This window comes from Psittacula echo (genome assembly GCF_963264785.1).
Source record: "Psittacula echo genome assembly, chromosome: 5".
NCBI lineage: Eukaryota > Metazoa > Chordata > Aves > Psittaciformes > Psittacidae > Psittacula > Psittacula echo.
This window is the reverse complement of record NC_137739.1, coordinates 77568646-77590329: the sequence shown is the minus strand read 5'-3', so window position 1 is coordinate 77590329 and position 21684 is coordinate 77568646. Positions and strand designations below refer to the sequence as shown.

The 21684-nt window shown below is 42.9% G+C and overlaps 1 protein-coding gene across 4 annotated transcripts in view; it reads left to right on the top strand.

Moving 5' to 3' along the window:
• Nucleotides 1-4818: 4818 nt before the first annotated feature.
• MAP4K5 (mitogen-activated protein kinase kinase kinase kinase 5) overlaps nt 4819-21684 on the top strand; it is a 68252-nt gene continuing 51386 nt past the window's right edge. For 2 of the 4 annotated variants that reach the window (XM_080619032.1, XM_080619031.1), the window contains exon 1: nt 4846-5519. In XM_080619032.1, coding sequence (XP_080475158.1) covers nt 5412-5519 — 108 coding nt within the window. In that variant the 5' untranslated portion in view covers nt 4846-5411. Of the gene's footprint in view, nt 5520-21684 lie in introns of all 4 variants that reach the window. The other 2 variants (XM_080619030.1, XM_080619029.1) reach the window with 2 other exon arrangements.

Here is a 21684-nt window from a genome sequence, read left to right as displayed (position 1 = left end):
GAGGCAGAATTTAGTGATTAATTAAATTACATGTTTAATCAGTCTGTGCAAAGGTCCTTCCTTCTGGAAGATACTCTGCAAACTGAAGGAACCACTGAAGAATACAAGAAGCCACGTAGATAAAGAGCCACCAGCCTAAAATTTTAACCCCATCATCTGAGTTAGACTATCAGGCCAGTTTCCAGTAGGTTCCTCACCCCAAGCAGCATCCTCAGGGCTCTTGCAAGGTTTTGCTGGATTTGAATAAAATATCCCAGTCTCAGCTGTGGTTTCAGATAACATGGCAGACCCATCTGTGTGTGTTTTGATGCTGTATCTGGAGCCTCACTGCCTCGCCGCACCAGGTTATTCCTTTCTGTCACAGACCCAGGTATACCGGCATCACACAACTAACTACAACCTCCCGAGATTTCTCTTCCTTTCTCTTACCTCTCTTAAGAGGTCAGTAAGATCTCTTCTAAGCTCAACTTCCCATCTACTTCCAATATTGTTTTTAATTTGTTCTTTCTGTCCTGCACTGACAGGCAGATGGATGCAATATTCAAAACAACCTTGCCAGTCTCGTTTGTTTGGCTTTAATAAGTCCAAGCCAAAATCTGTATGTGCCAAGTTTGTTTCTAGGATTTCCCCCTGAAGATACACCTCGTCCAGGGAAAGGGTTCAAGTTCCTCTTGCATCTTGGCAGAAACAACTGAATCCACCTGCCTGCATGATTCAGCAAGATACCCATAATATGTTCCAGCCAGGTTTGTGCACCTGGAAACGGGGGAGCAGTCGGGTTCCCAGGCTGTGCTCTCAAGTCCCCTTGTTAATGCTGCTTTTAATTGAACGGTCATATTTTCTTGCATCCTTGTGCTGAGCAGTTGCTGTCAACGGAGCTGCCTGGTTCACCTCTGCCCTCCCGCACTTGCAAGTGGAAAGGAAGGGCATCCAGCTGGTTTCCTTCCTTTGAATGCAAACAGCACAATCAGCTGCAACGTCTCCTGAGATACATCTATGTAAATGGGGACACAAAAATAATGTATAGCCACTAGCACTCCTGTTCCTTCCGTGAAAAACAAACCCTTGCACAAGGGCCTTGGTTAAGGCTGGTGTGAGGGTCTGAGCTATGTCCTATTTAATTGTCCTGGCTTGCAAGGAATACAAGTCTCCTGAGAGCCTCAAAAGTCTTTGCTCTCCCTTAGTGTCTTTTCTGTCTTCCCAGAGCATTTAAGCAACAACCCTTGGGGAGATCCTCAGTTTATGGGATATTGATGCTTTCTTGAGCAAGTGAATTCCCACGCCAGACATTAAGAAGCATCTAACAGCCCTGGACACCTTCTCCTACTTCTTTTGCCTAAAGATGCTCCCTCAGCTGTATTCATTGTATCTGTCTTGCCAAGACCTCTCCGTCTTTCTGCTTTTGTGGCAGAAATAATATGCTCCTTTCAGAGCTCCTTTACCAAAGATCTTTAGTTTCTTTCAGGCATCTTCTGTATTTGCTATCATGTGTCCACAGCAACTGCCACCCCAGCTGCCCCAAAGGGCTGTTCAAGTAGTGAGACACCATTTGGGACCCTGTGCCTTACCCCTCTTATTCTGGGTCCCACTAGCAGAGCTCACCAGGCAGGTAAAGCAGCATTAGCAGCACTAAGAGCTGCCGAGGTGACCCCAAGAAGCTTTAGTAGGTTCAGAATCCTGCCTGTCACAGGCAGAATTGGACTCAGTGGCAGAGAGCTGCCCACAGAGAGCCTGGAAATAGCTCCTCTGCAGGCTTCTCGCTTGTGGCCATGGAGAGACAGGGTGTAGCAACAGAGTGTGTTTTCACTGGGGAGAAAAAACAGCCTGAAAAACCCAAACCGCAAACTTAGGAAAAAAGCTACACCTCAAATCATAGGGAAGATACTGCAGCATTTCTTGAGAGTGTACTTGGTCTCCTCAACAAAGTTCAATGTAAAATACAGTGTACTGCAGGAATCGATAAGTGGGAAAAGCTGCAGGCCCTCGAGTTGATTCACAAGTCTTCAGCCTCAGCATGGCTGCACAGCTGATCTATTTTATTATTCGAACACACCACAAACATGAAGCAATCCCACAAAGTATTTTTGAGTACCTTCCGTGTGAGATTTTTACAGTATGTGAAATTAAAGACATTTTAGCAGTCTGATAAAAACTAGGGCTGAAGTATTTTTTTCTCCGTGCTGTTGGCTCACAGCTCAGAGTTTCTTATTTGACAATGAACACGCATTCACACATACGGCACATTCCGCTGCTTTTAAAACCACCTTTATTATATTGCTAAGTTAGAAATTTCTACAGTTTTGCATCCACCGTTACCAGACAAATCTCGATGTCTCATTAAAATAACCTTGGCTGTTCTTCGTCTTAAGACTACAATGCAAACAGATCACATTCTCTAATCCTTCGTAATGCCTTATGTAAAACCACTTAACGTTCCTTTTAAGGCTGGAACCCATTCAGATGAAAGATGCTGCATAAAAGCACATTCCTTAACATGCTTGACCAGAAAAGCAATGTGGTCTACAGTGGAAGATACAGAGTGAGGATCGGCATGTGTTCAAGAGTACACGCCTGGCATTATGCAGTGCTCGGCCATGTGTTGCACCATACACTTTGTACAAATCATTTACCTCAATCTTTCTAACCATGAAATGGCAATAGGAACACAGTTCCGGTGCTGCTATTATTTATGTAGACTTTCCAGTAGTGCTTCCAGCAGGGACTGAGACCCCACTGAAGAAGGTGAACTAAAGCTCAGATCACAGGGCGGGCTCTGAGAGCTCACTCTACCACTGGCAATGCAGGACGGGAAACTACACCTCCCGGTGAGAAGTGAAACTTAACCCAGCAAGGCCAAAACAGTGATCAATTTGGGAGGCTTTGCATTAAATTGCAGTTGTTGGACAGCCCTTGAATGTGTAAGATGTTCTGGGAGACCAAGTCTTAATGCACCATCTGCTACTGGAAAATTAAATGGCCTCTTTCCTGTGCTGTCATCTGATGGCCTGTCAAGAGCAGCAAATCAGTAGAGGGAAAGGAGGTGTTCAAACCTTCAGCCAATGAAGAGAAAAGCAAAAGGACACAAACAGCTCGCTATCAGGAGTGCAGGAAGCTAATTTATGGGGGGAGAGGTAATTGTTTTGTTAAAAATTGCTTGAGGAAATACAGCTCCCTAAAGGGTAAATAGTTTCTTCTTTATTTGCTGGGTGTTCAGGAAAACTTACGTATTTACATTGGAAAGAACATACAGGATGTAGAAGGCTTTCAGAGTACAAGGGGAAAATCAATGTGAATCTCTAAGTTAGCAGTTCTGTGCTCCCCTGTCTCCCTGGAAGCAGGACAGTTTACATTTTGCAGTCTGCTTCTGATACACACAGTTTCAAATGAGCCCATAAATAAAGACCCAATAAAATCAAACTATGCAATTCTCGAGAGTCTGCACACATTGTCTTTGAGTATAACCTGAAGTGACAAACTGATCCTAATGACTTACGTTACAGAGCCTTGAGTTTTGAAGGAAAAGCTTACACAATCAGCACTGCTGTTTCAAGTATTTGCTTGTGGGATTTCTAAATACGCTGGAGTAAGCTTAAAACAAAGACTCCAATTTAAAGTAAGAATCAGTACCCAGATACTTTGTCAATAGACTATATTGGACCTCTGTGGGCTGTCTGACTGGCAAAGAGGCAGAATCTATTCTTAAATAACCAATCCAGAGTCCTGAACACCAGACTTGTACATCTGGCATCCATTTAATTTTTCTCTACCTAACTTTTGCAAACGTATTTCCTGCTTTGAGTATGTGTTGGTTTTTTTTTTTTTTTTTTTTTTTTTTATCTTGAAAATGACACCTCCTTTTAGGCCTTAATGATTTTACACGCAGGGAATACTACTGCTAGTTCCAGCATTCCTCTACTCCGTATCCCCACCTTCGGATTTCTTAAATTGTTTAGCACTCATTTGACAGGTGAGTTCTCCAAAGAAGAAAAGGCAGATATAGAATACTTTCCATCTTACAATTTCACAGAAGCTTTTTTGACTTTAGGAGCCCAAGGAAACAAGTCTTGACAAGTCCAAGTTAATTTGCGTGTGACTATCATTGCACTAGCTGCCCACAAAGCTAAATACCACAGTGCTTGATTACCCCATGAAAAAGATTACATGATGCAGCTGCAAGATTGCAATCCAGATTGCCCAGGGAGTCCTACTCAGTTCGCATCCCTGTTCCCCCCAGCCAGTACATCTTCCTCCTCTTGCTCCTCCTTGCACCTTAGCTATTAGGAAGAAGCTCTTCCCTGTGAGGGTGCTGAGGTGTTGGCACAGGTTGCCCAGAGAAGCTGTGGCTGCCCCACCCCCGGCAGGGTTCAAGGCCAGTTCGGACGGGCCTGGAGCAACCTGGTCTGGCGCAAGGTGTCCCTCCCTGCGGCAGGGGGTTTGTAACTGGTTGGTTTTTATGGTCCCTTCCAACACAAACCATTCTGTGATTCCATGAGCCCTGTGACACAGCAGCCGCGGGGTCACACTCTACCCTCAGGGCAAGCAGTGGGGTCTTCAGCCGCACCGGAACCCATCCGCACCCCTGGCTCTCTCTCCACCGAGCACAGAGACACCCTCGCCGCACCCTCCGCACTGCGGGGAGCCCCCGCGCCCCATCCCCGGCATCGTGGCCCGGCAGAGCTCAGCAGACACAGACCCGCCTACGGGCCCAGCTCGGGCCGCCACCGACTGAGGGGCGGGGGAGGAAGGCCGGTAGGAGGGGAGGAGACGGGTGGGCAGGGCCGCAGTGGGGCCGTCGGCCGCGTCGTGGCGCTGCGGCGTCGCGGAGGTCGCTGCCGTCCCGTTCCGTCCTGACCCGTCCCGGCTCGGCCGGGCGGTGCGTGCGTCCGTGAGTGGGGGCCGGGGCCGCGGCGGGCAGCGGGGCCGTGGCTGGGGAGGAGCGCGGCGCCGCGGCGGGAGGAGGAGGCTGCGGCGCTCCCTCTCCGGTGGGACAAAGGGCTGTGGGCTCGCAGGTAGGAGCCGGCCCGGCCTTGCTGCGGGCCTGGCTGGAGGCCGGTGGCTGCCCGGCCGGCGGCGGACGGGCCGCGGCGCCTCCTCTGTCGCCGGCGGGACGAGACGGGACCTCCTTCCCCACAGCTGCTGGGGCCGGTTGCTCCCCGAAGGGTTCGGCGCTTCCCCGTTGCCCAGAGGAGCCCCGGGAACCGCCGCGGGCTTTCGAGGGCGCTGCCCCGGCCGCCGGGCCGCCGACGGCCGTGGCAACCGCCCGCTGCCTGCCTTTGTCTCGGCAGCCGCGGCCCAGAGCCCGCCCCGGGAGCCCCCCTCAGCGGGCGTTTTCCGCCGCAGGAGCCATGGGCCAGCTGCGGCGCTAGGAGCGTCCCCAGTTGGTGGGGTGAGGGGGCTGCGCGGTGCCAGAGATGGAGCCGGCGGCGCGGCCGAGCGGGGATATCCTGAGGCGCAACCCGCAGCAGGACTACGAGCTGATCCAGCGAGTGGGCAGCGGCACCTACGGCGATGTGTACAAGGTGAGTAGCGAGGGCTGCGTCGGGCGCTGCTCGGGAGGTTCCTCACGGCAGGGCCGGTTTCAGGGCGTCAAGAGACCGGTTGGGACAGAGTGGAAAACTCGTGGACTCGGGGCAGCGCTGGCAGTGTGAGGTTTCCCTCCCTGCTTAACACTTTTGTTTGTAAGGATTGACTTGGAGTGTTGGAGAAGGGTCCTTTTTTGCCGGTCCCCTCACTGATTTTGTAGAGGCTTGAATTCGTGTGTATTGTGGGTGATGCTTGCCACATTACAGCTGAAGAAGGTAGAGGATATCTACTTGCTGTACCTGTTTCCCCTATGCATCGGTTAAAGCACCTGATTAAGAGGGTGCAAGTTTATCCCTGAGGTTAATAATAGCACACAAAAGGCAGAAGCAGATTAAGGCTCCTCAGAAGCTAGAAGGGAGTTACAGCTCGAGGTAGAGTTTGCACTGGACATCCAGTGGATGCTCTTGAATAGTGTGTACTGGTGCTCATGCTGCCAGAACCACAGCCATTGGGAACATGGTGTAGACTTGGCAATGTTGGGTTAATGGTTGGACTCAGTAACCTTAAAGGCCTTCCAACCTAAATAATTTTATGTTTCTGTTGTTGTGTGGTGCATTCCTCTCTGTACTTGCCTGGGGGATCCAAGCCCCTTCCCTGAATGTCAGGGATGCTCAGCAGCTTTCAGGGTTGGGTTGCTGATAAAGTCTTAAAAGTTTTCGGCTTGCGTTTGGTGATCTGTGTTTTCAACTGCATGGGAAGAGTGGATGTGCTGTTTTAATTTGTAGTGCTGTTCAGTGTGTTTAAAATAGAACTGGCACAACCAACTGCACAAGAAAAGGTGTGTTGCCCTGCCACATGAAAGTCAGTGGTAATTGCTCGTGTCGGGGGAGGGAGCTTTGCTAATGTTCAAATTGAAGTTTTATAGGTGGATCTTGTTCCCACCATCCCTTTGAAATGGTTACTTGTGGCCTCAGGGAGTTATTTTTAAAAGTTTTCATGGTGCATGTTTACCTTTTTTTAATTTTCTTTCTTTTTTTTCCCTCTTTGAGTGCTCTACACAGACCAGTCAACTTCTTTGCTGGGGAATCTAGCACTAAATTCTTTAAAAGGACATTTAAGATTTCATAAATCAGCAGTTTGGTGTACCTAGAGCTACTTTGAGTATGACTGCATAGCACAGGGCAGCACGACAATAAATAACTAGTTGTGTTGCAGAGAAGTATTTTTGTGTAATCTCTGCTCTTTGTGGAAAAAGAAATATTCTGCTTTTCATTACCCTGGTAATTAGAGGGGAGCTGTGCTGACATGTCATACAGCTTCCGGTTCCGGAGTTGCTTTCAATGCATGGCTCTGCTCTGTGCCATATAAACATATCCCCTTAAAAAAAAACCCCACAGCCCTTTTCCCCTGCCTCTGTTCTTTTGAGTTATGAAAAATGTGCCTTCTATTCCTGACACGGTTTCAAATAGGAATAAACCTGAACCTTCTCAGGTTCAAATTGAAATCAAAGTCTTTGGCAGGCTTTTTAGACGTAGTTATAAGTCTAAAGTTAATGAGTTTAAAGTAGTTTGAGAGCCTACATTTGTTTCTAGGTCACTGGTTTCCTCTTTGTTTTCATAAAGGCTTGCAAGAGGGAGGAACTGTATCAAGGGAATACTGAATCAGATGGCACTAGCTGTTATGACAAATGTGCAAAACAAACTCATTTTTAAAAGTCATTGTGTTATGTTAATTTGAAAAGTAACTAAGGTAAACTCTTTTTCTTGAAAGGACTTAACATATAAACATTTTACTTTTATTTTTCTTAGTCCATGGTAAGTTTCTTAGCACAGATAGCAAATCTTGTGCTTGCTGAGGGCTGCTGTCAGTAGTGTTTATAAAATGCATTTTTTAGTGAATATCCAATTGTTGTTATGTTGCAGAGCTTGGGCAAGGTTTGCTAGAGAGTGCTCTTAAATGAAAATGGAATTTTCCTCTCACCTCTTTGAGTGGTTTTTCAGCTCCATCTCTAATAATGAGTCACCAGTGTCTCCAGCACAGTTGTTTTTAGGATGTCTGAATGAGGCAGCCTTTCTGATTGTGGGAGATCTGCCTCTTCCTCAGGTGCTTTTTGGTGGTGGTGGTGGTTCATGCCTCAGATTCTTCTTGGGGCATTTGGTAGCTTTTAGAGTAATTGGTTCTTTTTTGGATGTGGAAGGCAGAGGTTAAGCAAATATTTGTGCTCACTATTAGGTTACAGAAGAGTATATAAGGCCTTTCTAAAAATCTACCCACTTTTTCTTTACTATTGTGGAAGCTTAAAACTGAAATGTATTTTTCTTGGTGTTTGTGGGGTTTATTTCTGTTGTCTGTCACATGCCACACAATGGTTGATTGTGTGCATTTGATGCTGTTTAGGGTGGGGGAGAAACCGTCTGTGAATAAACTATTTTCTTACCTCCTCACAGCATGTGGAAGTAGATCCAAGCTTGGATCTAGCAGTCTTGGAAGTACAGTTCCCATTAAAATCCTAACATAATTTATCTCTCAAAGCATTGTATTAAGCTGTCTTAAATTACTGACTTCTGAAAATGGTTGTATTAACACAGACTGGGTACTCACTGGAACTTCATAATATGCTGACAATATATTTTTTGTCCCCACTTTCTGCAAAGTGAGTAGCATCCTCAGCATCATATCCTTCAGTGTTGCAAAGGTGAAGTCTACCGGAGTGAGGTTTTAATTTGGCTTTCCTGGCAAGATTTCTGTTTTCCCTCCTTGGACATAGACATGAAAGCCTCAAAGCAGTATTTAAAAAGGATGGCAGTTTGTTCACGCATCTGCAGGGTCATGCTGAAATAAATGTTTTGTGTGTGGTTAATGCAGAAACATCCAGTTGACCAGTATCTCAGAGCAGAAAATTTAAAAAGTCACTAGGAACTGTAAATGGAATTTAATCTCCAGCACTAGGAAGTGGCCGGTCAGATGCCGTCTCAGGTGAACTCCTGTGAAGTGGTTAGATCTTTCCCAGGATGGGTTTTCATGTCAGCATGAGCTGTCAGTGAACCTGCAGCTTTTCAGTAGGGCCTTTCAGTCCAATTTGTATGAGGCCAGTTCTGATAACAAGTTCACATCCTCAGCTCTATAAGCATGTGTTTCTAGAGCCCCTGATATTTTCTGGGGGTACCTGGAGTAGTGTAAGACTGGCCTGTTCTGGTTAGCTTCTGGGATTTGGTTACATCAGAACATCAAGTCATTAGGTTATATGTATATGTAGATGTTGATGTCCTGAAGGGACTTAGAAAATAAGCACTACATTAAAGGGTGATAATTTACTTTAGCTGTATCTTACTGGGATTTCATAGAATGGTTTGGGTTGGAAGAGATTTTTAAGATGATCTGGTTCTGACCCCCTGCCATGGGCAGGGACACCTTCCACTAGACCAGGTTGCTTAAAGCCTGCTCATTTCCTGCATGTGCTTTTTATTTGAGTATTTATTAGTGACTTGGAATAGGCTTGGTGGAGAGATTTAGGGGAAATAATACCCTATGTCACGGCGAGAGATGTGGGGTCACCACTGCTTTCACATGAAAAGAAATTTTAAGTTGTCTTCTTGTGAGTATCCTCACTGGTCAGCCTGTTGACTCTGCTGTGGAACAAAAGATTTCCACTCACTACTACATACTCTGCCTCCTTCTCCAAGTACACAGGACTTGAATTTTTGTATTTTTTAATGCAAGTGCCCCAAACAGAGTTTTAACTATCTTTTTGAGTGCTCTTGTTTGGTAGCTGAGCTGAGGGATCATGTATGTGCTCAGCCCTCTGCAGGCTGCTTCTGCGGGATTAATAGTTGGATGTCTGTCCTCCCTGAGAGGTGATGATCAAATATGATCTTGCGCAGCAATTCTAAAGCTGTCTTGTTTTGGTTTTTTCCAAGCAGATTGTGAACAGTGCTACAATAGCTTTCTTTAAAAGTAAGCACAGGGGATGAGAAACATACCAAATTAATAGCAGAAACCACTTGTAAACAAGAGATGCTTTTCTATTGAATATCACGGAAATTTCAGTCCTTCTTGAATCACCTGCTCAGTCTCTCTTTCTTATCTTAGGGTTTTTCTTTTAATCATCTGCACCAGAAAAGAGCATTAACTTAGAAACCTGTACTGGTTTGCCACTGAGTGCAGCTGCAGGAAAATAATGAGCAATGAAATTCGATCGTGGCACACAGACTCTTTTGCTGCAATAGTTTTTGGAAAAAGAAAAAAAAAAAGAAAAGTTTCAGTTTTCTGTTGTTTTGGGTTTGTTGGGTTTTTTTGTTGATGTTTTTGTTTTTAAGTTTGTTATAGATGTGGGTCTCTGTCCAGTTTGAGTCAGGTTTTGGCCCTGCTGTGTGGTCAGTGCCTTATTCCCAAAGCTCTGGAGTGTATTTTCTCCTTCAGTCAAAGGCTGTTGAGAACCCGCTTTTGATATTTTGAAAATAATTCTTCATGTCAGTCTGATTTCACAGATCATGAGAACTTACCGTGTAAAGCGTTCTGCTGCTTGAAGTCAGCAGGTTAAGAATGGAGTGTTAAGGCTCTGTTTTAATACCAGAGTACAGTTACATCTATACTCCCAACTTTATAGGACTATGTTTTGGTAGCTGCAGACTGATTAGATTGGCCATCCCTGATTCAGCACTGCTGTCCCTGGTGAATATACATTGCTTACACATATAAATTACCATAAAACGTCTGTCACATTGGGGATTCCACTCTTCCTCTCCACATCAAAGCCTTCTGGTTAGCAGTGTTTGCTGTAGCCATGCCTGAACTCTGCCTACTCTTTTTTCCATATGAAGGGTGTTTAGAATGGTATCAAACCAAACTGTTGAGTTTCTTCTTGTTGTCGCGCAGTTTCTGTTCTCAGAAATTTCATGTTTTTCGTTTAGGATACAGTCAGTAGGGTATATATATTGCCGAGAACAAAGGTGCTCAGTGGCATATGGGCACTCTCTGTTAAGATATTCAGGAGTTGGGGGAAGGCCGTGCTTTTCCATTTGTAAACTTTGTAAGTGGATTGTTTTTGTTTGTTTTGTTTAGTTTTTGGGGTTTTTTTTTCCTATTAAGCATTTGGGCTTTGTCATGGAACATTCAAAGCTGTTTGGCTTTAAATTTTACTGCCTGTTTCTCATTAATTTTCTGTTAATTGTTTTCTGTTAATTGTAGGTTCTGTGACTGGAGTAGAGTATTTCTCTGTATGTCTGGTTCTCCCTGTTTCATTGCCAAAGAAGGTAGTCTCCAGAATCTTAAAAATAAGGTTTGATTTCTTTTCCAGTTCTTTGGAAGAGAGTTGCCCTCCTAGGTTAGGTCCTCAGAGGAGCCAAAGAAAGACTGATAGCAACCTTACAGTGTGCTATCAGCTAGTATGAAGGCTGTACCCAGCATCTCTTGAGCCAAGGAGAAACTGAAAGTCTGTTCTGTTGAGTTTAATATCCTGTTAGTACCATTCCTGTCTCTGATGTAGTCTTCACTTGCAATATTCCTATCCAGTGTTCATCTTTCAGGAGACATTCTGCTGTGTAGATGACTCTGTTACTCCTCTTTTTTTTTTTTTTTTTTTGTGGTACAGTCAGTGAGGGAGGTGTCCTGCAGACTTGCACAGGAAGGGGTTAAGCAGAGCATGTTCTTTTGTTCCCTGCATGTTGTGCACGGTCTTGGAGACCAGTGTCAAACACAAGAGATATGACCTGTGCCGTTTCTGCCTTCCGCCCCAGAGCTTTCTTTCAGTGCGAGATACCCATTCAGAAGAAGGTAATAGTGTAGGTCATGCATCCCCTTTGAAACACACACGCTGTCCATCCCCCCAACACCAGAAGAAGTCTTTGAGAGGAAGGATAGATCAAAGGTCAGAACATTTGCATGCTAATATCTACTTCATCTTTGTCTCCAGAAGATGCAATGGTCATTTTCATTGACAACACTTAACTTTGAATGCATTTAAGAATATAGCGTGAGGTGTCTGAGTGATTCCGAGTTCCATCAGCAGAGGTCTGTGGTAGTAGTACAGAGGTCATCCATGTTGGAGAGAATAGCCCTTCCTGTTAGCAAGGCCGTAACAGAGCTTGCCAGCACAATTTGCTGACACCAGCAACTGTCCGACCACTCTGCAGCTGGGAAAACAAATATGCTTGCCATCTTTACTCATGTTTGGCGCCTGTCTTCTTGGTTATGGCTGTTAATGAGAAGAGGCAGCATCAACCCAAGGTGATGCTGTTTGAGGACAATGCAAAATGGGTGGATCTCCATATTCATGAAAACTGTTCTTCAGTGCAAGGTAACCTTGATACTTCAGATTTCTCGCACTTCGCTATTTTGTTAGGATTTCAGATTTTGTATTTCTTCAAGTATTTAGAATAGTTCCCAATTTCTGAAATATTCCTGGCAGTAAGAACACTTGGCAAGGTTTGGTGGACACAGCAGTCAATGAGAAGGGCAGGGTATTTTGTTCAAGATTTTGCATTTGTGATCTATAAAACCACATGCTACCTTGCTTTTAATGGGATTAGGTAAACAAAGCAGACTTGATATTGAGAGTAGTTGAAAATCAGCAAAAGACAGTTTACTGCACCAGGTCTTCCCCAAATCTTGTTACAAAGTGTGCCTATGGAAGAGGTATTGGAGAGATCATTTGTCTGAACTTTCCATTTGGCCTAGCCAAGGATAGTAATCTTTCTGACAGGTTAAGTCGATCAGTCTAATTATAATGAAGGGGTCTCTATATTATGTGCCACCATGTTTTCCTCCAAGCTATGGTTTGCTAGACTGGAGGGCAGGTTTATGCAGGCAGTACCATATAGCATCATTTGTCATCTATCTCCCACTCCCTCTCCCTTTTCTCATTTAGGAACTCTGTTCAAGAGGGGCTTGTCTGAAAAATCAGAGTCCTTTCTGGTTTTCTGTTTAAAATAGCAGAATGGCTCCATTGAAAGCCAGACACCTTTTGACTCCGTTCCCACCTAACCAGCTCTGCAAAATCAGTATCTTCATCTATTGGATAATATTTAGCTTGTTGGTATTGTTTTGAGACCTAGATCTGCCTTCTCATGTGTTTCCCTGCAGCTGGCCCACAGGAAATGTCCCCATCACATAAAGCTCTGAGCTGTCAGGAGCTCCTTGCATACAGTGAGATAAACTGCGCTTCCTTCTGGATTGGTGCATGAAAATTTCAGGGTTTGGTATGGAGAGGTTTCCATTCTGCTCTCTAGCTTTCTATATTCCTTCACTGAAGTGTTAGAGTAATTAATTTTATCCAGCATGGTAGATAGTGTCTGCAAGGACCTTCTCAGCTGCTTGAAGATCCATCCCAAGCTTACCTTCCCATGTGGTGGATGGAGAATGCCCTGCCAAGAAGCCACAGGTTAACTGTGTCTCTGGTGAAAAGAACATACAGGAGGGTGAGCGAAAGGAGTTGCTTCCTGGCTTCTCCTTCAGTCGGGACTGGAGGTCAGGGGCAAATCTGTGTTGTGGGTACTGTTTCCATCCTGCTCCTATCAAATCCCAAGGAAAGAGATTGAAGAGAGGGTTTGCTTACATGGAAACATTAGAAAGGGGTGGGGGCATTAGGCAAAGGATTAACATCTCATCTGTGAGTCAGTGACTACTAGCAGAACTGTGGGGCACAGGATGGCATGTTCCTCTATGCTGTGTCAAGAGGTAGCCAAATTACAGGACTAGTGCATTTAGCATCACAGATCTCTCGCAGTTACTCATTTTTGAGACAGCAGCATGCTAAAATAGGGGTTGAGCCGATGCTGGTCAGTACATCATGAGCAGGCTTTAAAAAAATATAAAATTTGTTGCAACAGAGGGAAAATAAGAAGTGCCAAAGCCTCAGCCTCTTCCAGTGCTGTCCCTAGTCTGTTGTCTTTTGTGTTGCTATATATGTTTATACTGATTTCCTTGCTCCTGAAGATAGTGAAATGATCATGCAAGGTGCAGTCAGGGATACCCCTCAGAGCTTTGAGCTGACCCACAGTGCTGGTGGCCAGAAATGCTGTGTTTACTGAACTGATCTGTCAAAAATGGCATCTTTGATGCCATGTTTGATATTTTGGCATGTTGGATTGCTCTTCTTCCAACTCTCTTTTTGTGTCTTCCACATGAATATAGTTGTATCTGGAAGGTTCTTAGAGGTGAGGAAGATTTGACTGGATGTTTCCAGAAAGCTAAATGAAATGCATTTTCAGGTTAGTATGGACAGCTGGATTTGCAGCCTGTGTAGAAAAGTGAATTTTGAGACATTCCAAAAAGGCAGGTGCTGTTTCTCTTCACAGAGTGAAGAGGTCACTGCAGAGGGACACTATTGGCTTATTGGTAAGAAATAATTGAGCTTTTTTTTGTGTAGCTCTTTCCTCTACAGCATTAAAGGCATAATTTCTTCTTGCATTTAATGTGATTGTTCATCCCAAGAAGCTGGTTTGGGTGTTTTTGTTGTTTTGTTCTCAGCTGTGTGTATGGCTGTTTGCTGGTCATTGCTATTGAAGCAGTGTAGAATTGTGTTACATTTGCCTTAACTCACTGCTTAACAGGCATGCATATAATAGTTGAATTATAATCATGAGACTCCCAAAGATGTTTGGGAGATTTAGTCATTAATCTTAAGGGAGGATAGGTGGTAAAATCTTGCATGGAAATGTAAATATGGTAGGTAGAAAGAATAAAGGTGGGGCCATACCTTCTGTTAAAGGTGTACCTTGTCTTGATAAAACTTAAAAAATTATCATTTGACAGGAAGCAATGCCTAAGGAGTGTTCATTGCTCTCCAGTGATTAATAGCTTCAGATACTTGGGCTGTATTTACAAGGGATTTGAAAATTGCAGCAGCTTAAATTCTTCTTTGGATGCCCTTGGTCTACAGTGGGCTAAGGGAGTATTTGATGTATCCCTTGCAGGTACCCACAGTTGTGTTGCCTGTCAGAGGGAGGATGTTAATTTAAATACAATGATAGATTCTCTTAAACAGCTGACATCTCTTTTCATTTAAGACTGCTTTTGTGAAAGAAACATTGCCATTTTAAATGCCCCCTGCTTTAAAAGGGTGATTTCTGCTGCAGAGGAGGATAATGATAGGATGTGTGGAGGGAGGGAACTGAGCTAGCTCAGCTGCGTGGGCATCACTTTGTAATGTTAGCAGCTTATGAGGGGTGAGGGTTTTTGAGGCTGGATGGAGTGTGTCTGGATAGTCAAAATACCTTCACTAGCATGATATTTAGGAGTCTGGGTCAGTAGTTGGACAGGATAAGCAGTTTTTGATAATGCTGTTTTGTTTTGTCAGGCTGTCTCTATTTAAATTTAAAACACTTGTCTGAGTCTGATCCTATGCTTATTAGTTAACTGTGAAGAGGCACAACTAACTTTGATTAATGTACAGCCTTTAAAGCTTTGCCAAATGGTTGCTGTCTAGAGAGCCTCTTTTTAAATTGGACTTGCAATAGCAAAATGGGGACAAGGGACTAAGGAGGATGGATGGAGAGATCTTGAGAACTTTTTAGGATCTGCCATTGCTTCAGCACTCACAGTGACCACCTGTTGAGAGCACATGAACATAAATTTTTCCTTCTCATTCTGTGAGTGTTGAGGTTTGTCTGAATCCTGCACTGGGATGTCTTGAGTACGGACTCTCTGTGCTGGCTTGAGCAGCAAAGTTAGCTCCTGCATGGGTGGAGGAGGAGGCGGACAGGCTTTTCTCTGTGAAAGCATGATATGGTGAAGTTCTGAAAGGTGATGCAGTTGCTGCCCATGTTTCTCAGAGCCTTGGTGCTTCCTGCAGTGTGTGGAAAGTTTGTGTGAGCTACTGCCTGCCAACCATGTTTGGTGTATTTGATTAGCCCTAAGACAGCTGTGGTGCCAGGCTATTTACTTACCAGCTTTCTCTTTCCCCAGGATGCAGTCTCAGTGGATGTTGAGTTCATCTTGACATTCTGGCTTTGGCCCGCCTACTCTCTCATGGTTTCTGCTTTCATTACTTCATCCATGTGTATCATTTTATTTAGCTACGGGAAGCTTTCTGAAGCTTGAAGTGGAATTCACATGTGATCCCTATGTGGTTGCTCTCTGATTACATGAGTTCAGTGCTTTCTATTTGTGTGCAGAGGAGGGCAGTAACAATGTCTTAAGCTTCCTGCAGGTGGAATATACTTGCAGCATATAGCATGTCTTGCAGAGACCTTGTAGTACATCTAATATTACACATAACAGCTTATGGTTTCTGCTTAAGGATGTGGCTGTAATCTGTTTTGATTTACAGGATTGCTTTTTAGTCATTCTCTGCAATTTGGCTGCTGTCTTACATAAGCAAACAAAGCAAAAACAAACCAAACAACCCACAGGTTGGTGTTTCTCTTCTTAAAGGTCCTGTGGCTTGTTGCTTCTGCTAAGTGGGTGTGCAGGTCATCAAGCCTCCAATATAGCAGTTCTTAGGACGATAAGGATGCTGAGGACTGAATGCATGGGGAGGCTGAATTAGCACTTAGGTGTTATAACTTCATGCTAAGAGGAAATTCTGTATATGTAAAGAAGTTAACAAAAGGGATGGTTTGGGGAACGAGGAAGCAGCCACGCTGTGCAGAGTCCTGATCATGACTTCCTCCAGCTTTTTCAAACACATTCCGTAGTGGTGTCTTGCTCAGGAAGGCTGGTCTATGGAAAATCACACAACTGCTGAAGGGAGAGAATTACATTTATTGGGGGTGGGAACTAGAGGCTTTTGCAGAGTCGGAAAGCAGATTGTCAGGCTGAGCAGCTTCCTGGGATGGAGGAGCACTGCCTAAATATCCTCAAGGTTCCACCAGGGATCAAGCAAAGGTTTAGAGTTTAAAAACAATTAGAAACAAAGAGGAAAAAGGCAAGATGGAAAATGTTATCAAGTAGATTAAAATTTAAAAATATTTCTTAAAAATTCCAGTTAAATCATCAGGCCTGATTTCCTGTAGTACTGTAATTTCTGTAGCATGCATATTATTTGAGCAGCATGGTTTTGGTCCGTGTTTTAAAGAAAGTTGAACCAGTAAAGTGAGGAAGTCACTGGCCAAGTGCTTGAAACCAGGCTACTGAAGTGAAACCACTATTTAATTGCTGTAGATTAAGCTGTAGAAAAAAAATTTCTTCTTATTTTGAAGTTAACATCATTTAAATGAGTGGATTACTCAAAATAGAGAAAACAATTTAAAAACAAATCAAACCAGTTTATTTTCTCTCCTTGATTTTGGCTAAAAATAAGGTGTGAGAGGACAAGATAGATATAAAATCGTGAAAGTTATCATCTGTAATGAAATGGCAGCATATTTCCCTCTCAGTCAGCGTAAGTGCAAAACATATTTCATACTTGACCTTTCTCATGTATCTAGCATATTAAAAAGTTCTAATTTTCCTTGTTAAAAAATCCTTCTAAAATGTCATTTCTGTTTATTTCAACAGAATTTCAGGCTGTGATTTTTAATTGCCTACAAAATTAGAAATATTACTGATCACTATTTCATCATCGCAAGATACAAAATTAAGATTGCGAATAAAGGTTGTGTTTTATTCTAGTAGAAACAGCTGAGCAGTAGTACTGTCCCAGTAGTCAGAAAGAAGCAGGCACACTGCAGTATGTATATGCATCTGAAATTGAGAGGAAATTATGTCTCACCCATCTTGCACCCTGAGAAGATGAAAATTGATACAGTACACGTGCAAACCAAAGCTTAATCTTAGGACAGGAAAAGAACTCCTTGCTCCTATTTTGAACTAATTTTCCTTCAACTTCTTTGATTTACACAGCTGCTTTTTTATTCATTCTTTCTGTTCTGGACATTGTTTTATTTTAATAATAACAACAACAAAGCACACAGACCTATTTTCTCCCTGAAGACAACTTTATGGCTTATTCCTTTTAGTTTTGTAACTGAGTTCATCTCTGAGGAATTGAAATTTTAAGGAGGCAGTTGCTGAATAGCTTTGCTGGAGTTAAATTTTTCCACTTAAATCTGCGTTTTTCACCTGCACCTCTCTAGATTCTATCAGGTAAATTACAGTAAGGAAAATGAATTAATATAATTTCTACCCTGGATTTGACAGGTTTGGTACTGCAGAAAAGCCTGTGTGTGACATGAAAAGCTAGAGGGGTTTGCGCAAGTACTCCATAGGTCAAAAAGCTTGCATATGTCTCAGCAATTCTTGGTAAAACAACTTCAATAAAGCAAACAAAACCCCCAGCAAAATGCATACACTTGCGTATTTTGTTATGACTAATCTGAAAGTATGTGCAAAAGTATTTCTGGTGTTTTAGGAAGTTGCATGCAGATAGTGATGGTATAAGAGCTGCAATCTTGGAACTGCAGTTTCTTCTGTTCTTTAAAATGCCAGTAGTGGTTCCTCAGTTCTGCCTTTCAGAACAGTCGCATCTTGCTGTGTGTCAGTTAGCTCATGGCTGCAAAGCAGTGAGAAATTTCTTTTTCTTTGGTATCAAAAGAATAAAATGATGGTCTTAAATTCTTTAATGCAACACAAGTGGCTTAATGAAAACAAAACAAAACCCCAACAAAACCCCCCCAAAAAACCCAAGGCAACCCATTGCTTCAGAAACTGTTTTCTCCTTGCCTAAAAGCCAGATTTTTTTTAATCATTTGTAATTTATTTTTTTTTAAGTGAAGAGACGTAGATACTTTTCTTCAAATATTTTGGTTGACACATCTCTTAGTTCTTTCATCTCTTAAGGAATAAATAAATTCCTCTGCAGCTGATAAAATATGTGATCTTTTGATGCTGCATGAATTTGTACTCTGTAATAGTGTGGGGATTTTTCCTGTGTCTTGTGGTCTGTGCATTCGACATTGGAATAAAATAAAATTGCTTTGCATTTATTCTTCCTATATTTTGGTGAATAAAACCTTTTAAAATAATAAACCTTGTTGTGAATGCGCCATCCCTGGTGGTGTTCAAGGCCAGGTTGGACAGAGCCTTGGGTGGCATGGTTTAGTGCCAGGTGTCCCTGCCCATGGCAGTGGGGTTGGAACTTGATGATCTTAAGGTCCTTTCCAACCCTAACTATTCTATGATTCTGTGATTCTATAAAATCCGTCTTGGTTTGTAGTTTAATAATATGTTTGAAGGTATTTATATTTTTTTCTTCCTTTTTCTTCCCTCTATTTTATACCCTGGCCTTAAAGCTGTTAGGCGTCTGCTCAATTTTAAGTATGTTAGCAGCGTCATGAGCCTCCTTTGACTTATATGATCTTTTGTTCAAAAATGTTTATTATTTATCAGGAAAACTAGATATTTCTAGTAGCTTTTCCAAACCATCTCATATCTATAGTTGTAACTTGAAAAAGATCTTTTCTGGTTTTGTTTTTTGGTCAGTAGTTTGCTCCAACTGAGTCAGAATTGGGCCTCTTTTTTTTCTCTTTCCCCTCATGTGCTGTTTGTCTCTTTTGTGCTCCATTAGTTGCTAAATTGTACTTTTGTGGTCAGGGTCTGTTTTTAGCTTTAGCTTTTCAGTTTTGGAAGGATCCTGCCCGTTATTTAGTGAAGGATAATCTGCCAAGGAAATTTCAAAGGAGAGTAATCAACCTCTATTTGGAAGCATATAGCTGACTTCTTTTGTTATTTTTTATTTTCCCTAAATAAGGCTGTTAAGATTTGCACTGATCTTTGCTTTTTTATTATTGTTATCCTTACTAGCGTAGGTCTTTGTCCTTCAGTAGTTACTGCTGGGAATGAGAAATAAATGTTTTAATGGCTGCTTAGATCTGTAAAGCCACTTTGCTTATACAAATCCCTTAGTCTGGTTTTCTGTGCTGGAATAAAAGGAGTTGGCCTAACATCATTAATGAGCTTTTAATCCCTTATTGCTTGAGATAATTGGCCTTGATTAAGAAAGTGTCTGAAGTCTGTGAGTGAAATGTAGGTTTCCCTCCTCCCAATTTTCTCAGCAAGAGATAAACTATCTAAATTTCACGAACTGCCAGTAAAAGTAAATACATTTAAGCCTTATTTGCATTTTATCTGTGCTTAAACGTGCCAGACACAGATCTTGCTGCATTGGGTTTCAGTTATTAATATGGAATTTATTTAAACCCTGGTACTTCTGTGTATTCTGGATTCTGCCCGTTCAGTAAGGGAAACTACAAGTGCTGTAAATGTGGAAATAGGGAGTGACAGCTGTGAAGTTTGTCTCCTGCTTTGTACTGATATGTGTTCCTCCTCTGATGGACAAGGGCGGGCGTTATCCATCTGGAGAGCACCCACAAAATCAATATTTGTCTTTGTACAGTATTCAGCTGTGATATCCAAAGTAATGGCTCTTTTAGTAGCACTGCTGCAGTATAAACTAGCTGACACAAGAAAACTTAAAAATACATATAAAAAGTAAAATTAGCATGTGAGTCTATATTTTTGGTTAATCCCGAAAAGTCATAATGGTGATGGTTCTACAAGGCTATTCTGTTTTAGTGTATTGAATCTATAAAGTCTCTGTTAGGGAAATGGTTTCTGAGAGCCTCTCTGCATTTCACTATAAAGGAGCCTGGTACTGCTCTCCATCTCAGAAACCCAGCTGGAATGTTGCAGGGTGAGCAATTGCTTCTGGGTCTTTCTGCCTTCTAAAAGAGAAACAGCCCTGAAAATTGGAAATCACCATTGGGTATCCTTTTCCAGCAGCAGAGACTAGCTAGACATCTGCTTCACATGTGAGCTGCCCTGGCACACCTCAGGTGATGAATGTAGCATAATGAGAACTCAGAATGAGAAGGAGAGTTGTTTCTGTTTGGCATAAATCTCAGTCCATTCAGTAAGATTTGCATTAATATTTGGCAGAGTCATCCAGCTAATTTTTCTGTTTAAGCTATCCTCTTTTGTTCCTCCTGCTACGTTTTTAAGCCTCCCATAGACCTTCCCGCATGAGGGAACAAAATGTGTTCAGCATCTGTTATGGAGATGCTCTCAGCACCAAGCAGTAGGGCCTTTATTCAGTCCAGTACTCTGTTCAGATTTTCTTAGGATGGGGGTGTGGGAAAATTTGTCTTGGTTTTGCTTTTTATATATATATCTATTTATATATATGTATATCTATGTATGTATCTGTCTATCTCAGAAAATGGGGAGGGGGAAAGCCCAACAGGACTGCAGTAATTGCACGTGTACATATTTGGTACAGGCACCCGTCTTGGAGGTAAGATACTGGTGAATGCAGGAAAAAATGCATGGGTCCTATACTACTTTTGTGAGCCTTCTGAGGGTACTTGTAGGATGTGCTGCCTGGTACTCAAACAGGAACCAGCAGGCTACTCGGTCTAAAACTATAGAGCAGTAGTGGGAGCTACTGGTTTTGGCTGGAGCCCAGGCAGAGGAGCTCTGCAGCTGCTCTGTGGCCTGTACAGCGGTTCTCCTGCCTGTGCACTGTCCTGGCACAAAGTTTGGATCCGCTCTGAGCACGTGTCAGCCTTTTTCTCATGCTCTGAGCAAGGTGCTGATCAGGTGAGCATTTTGAGAGATTGTGTTCGGCAGTGAGCTATCAGGACTGCCCTCTGTGCTTGGGTTAACCTTTACCTGCAAATATTCAAGGGCATTTTTTCTTCAGAGCTTTCAGAGTGTTTGGTTTCTTTTACAGAAATGCTTTCCTAATATACAGAACTGCAAAAAGTTCCGTTCTCCTTCTGTTGTAAAGGATAGCAATTTTAGGCACCCAAAATGGGGATTAACTTGTTGCTTTTAAGCTGGGTTTTCTGAGAAGCATTGTGGCTGCATATTACTGACTTAAACTCCCCTGGTAAAGAGATGGTGTTTCAGAAGTAGAAGCCTCTCCTTTCTATTCATTAAGAGCATTTCCAGCATTGCTGTTCTTTGCTTTAGCTGCCTGGTGTTTTTCCAGCACTGTTTACAAAGCATTTTTAAAAACTGACAGACTTATTGATGTAAATCATAAGAGTAAGCAAAATTGTGCAGCTAATTGTGATAAACACTGGGAACACTTATTTGAACTTCTGCATTAAGACATAAGTAAAATTTTGTTATTAACCAGCAGGTCATAATCCAACAAGATCAAGTTTTTCCCTAACACATCACTTGCTGCTTACTTGAGGGATAAATTGTTGTCAGATCAGAAACCTAACCCAGTCTGGCAGTTCCTGTTGGATTTCTAAATACTGGCTCTTGAATTCTGAT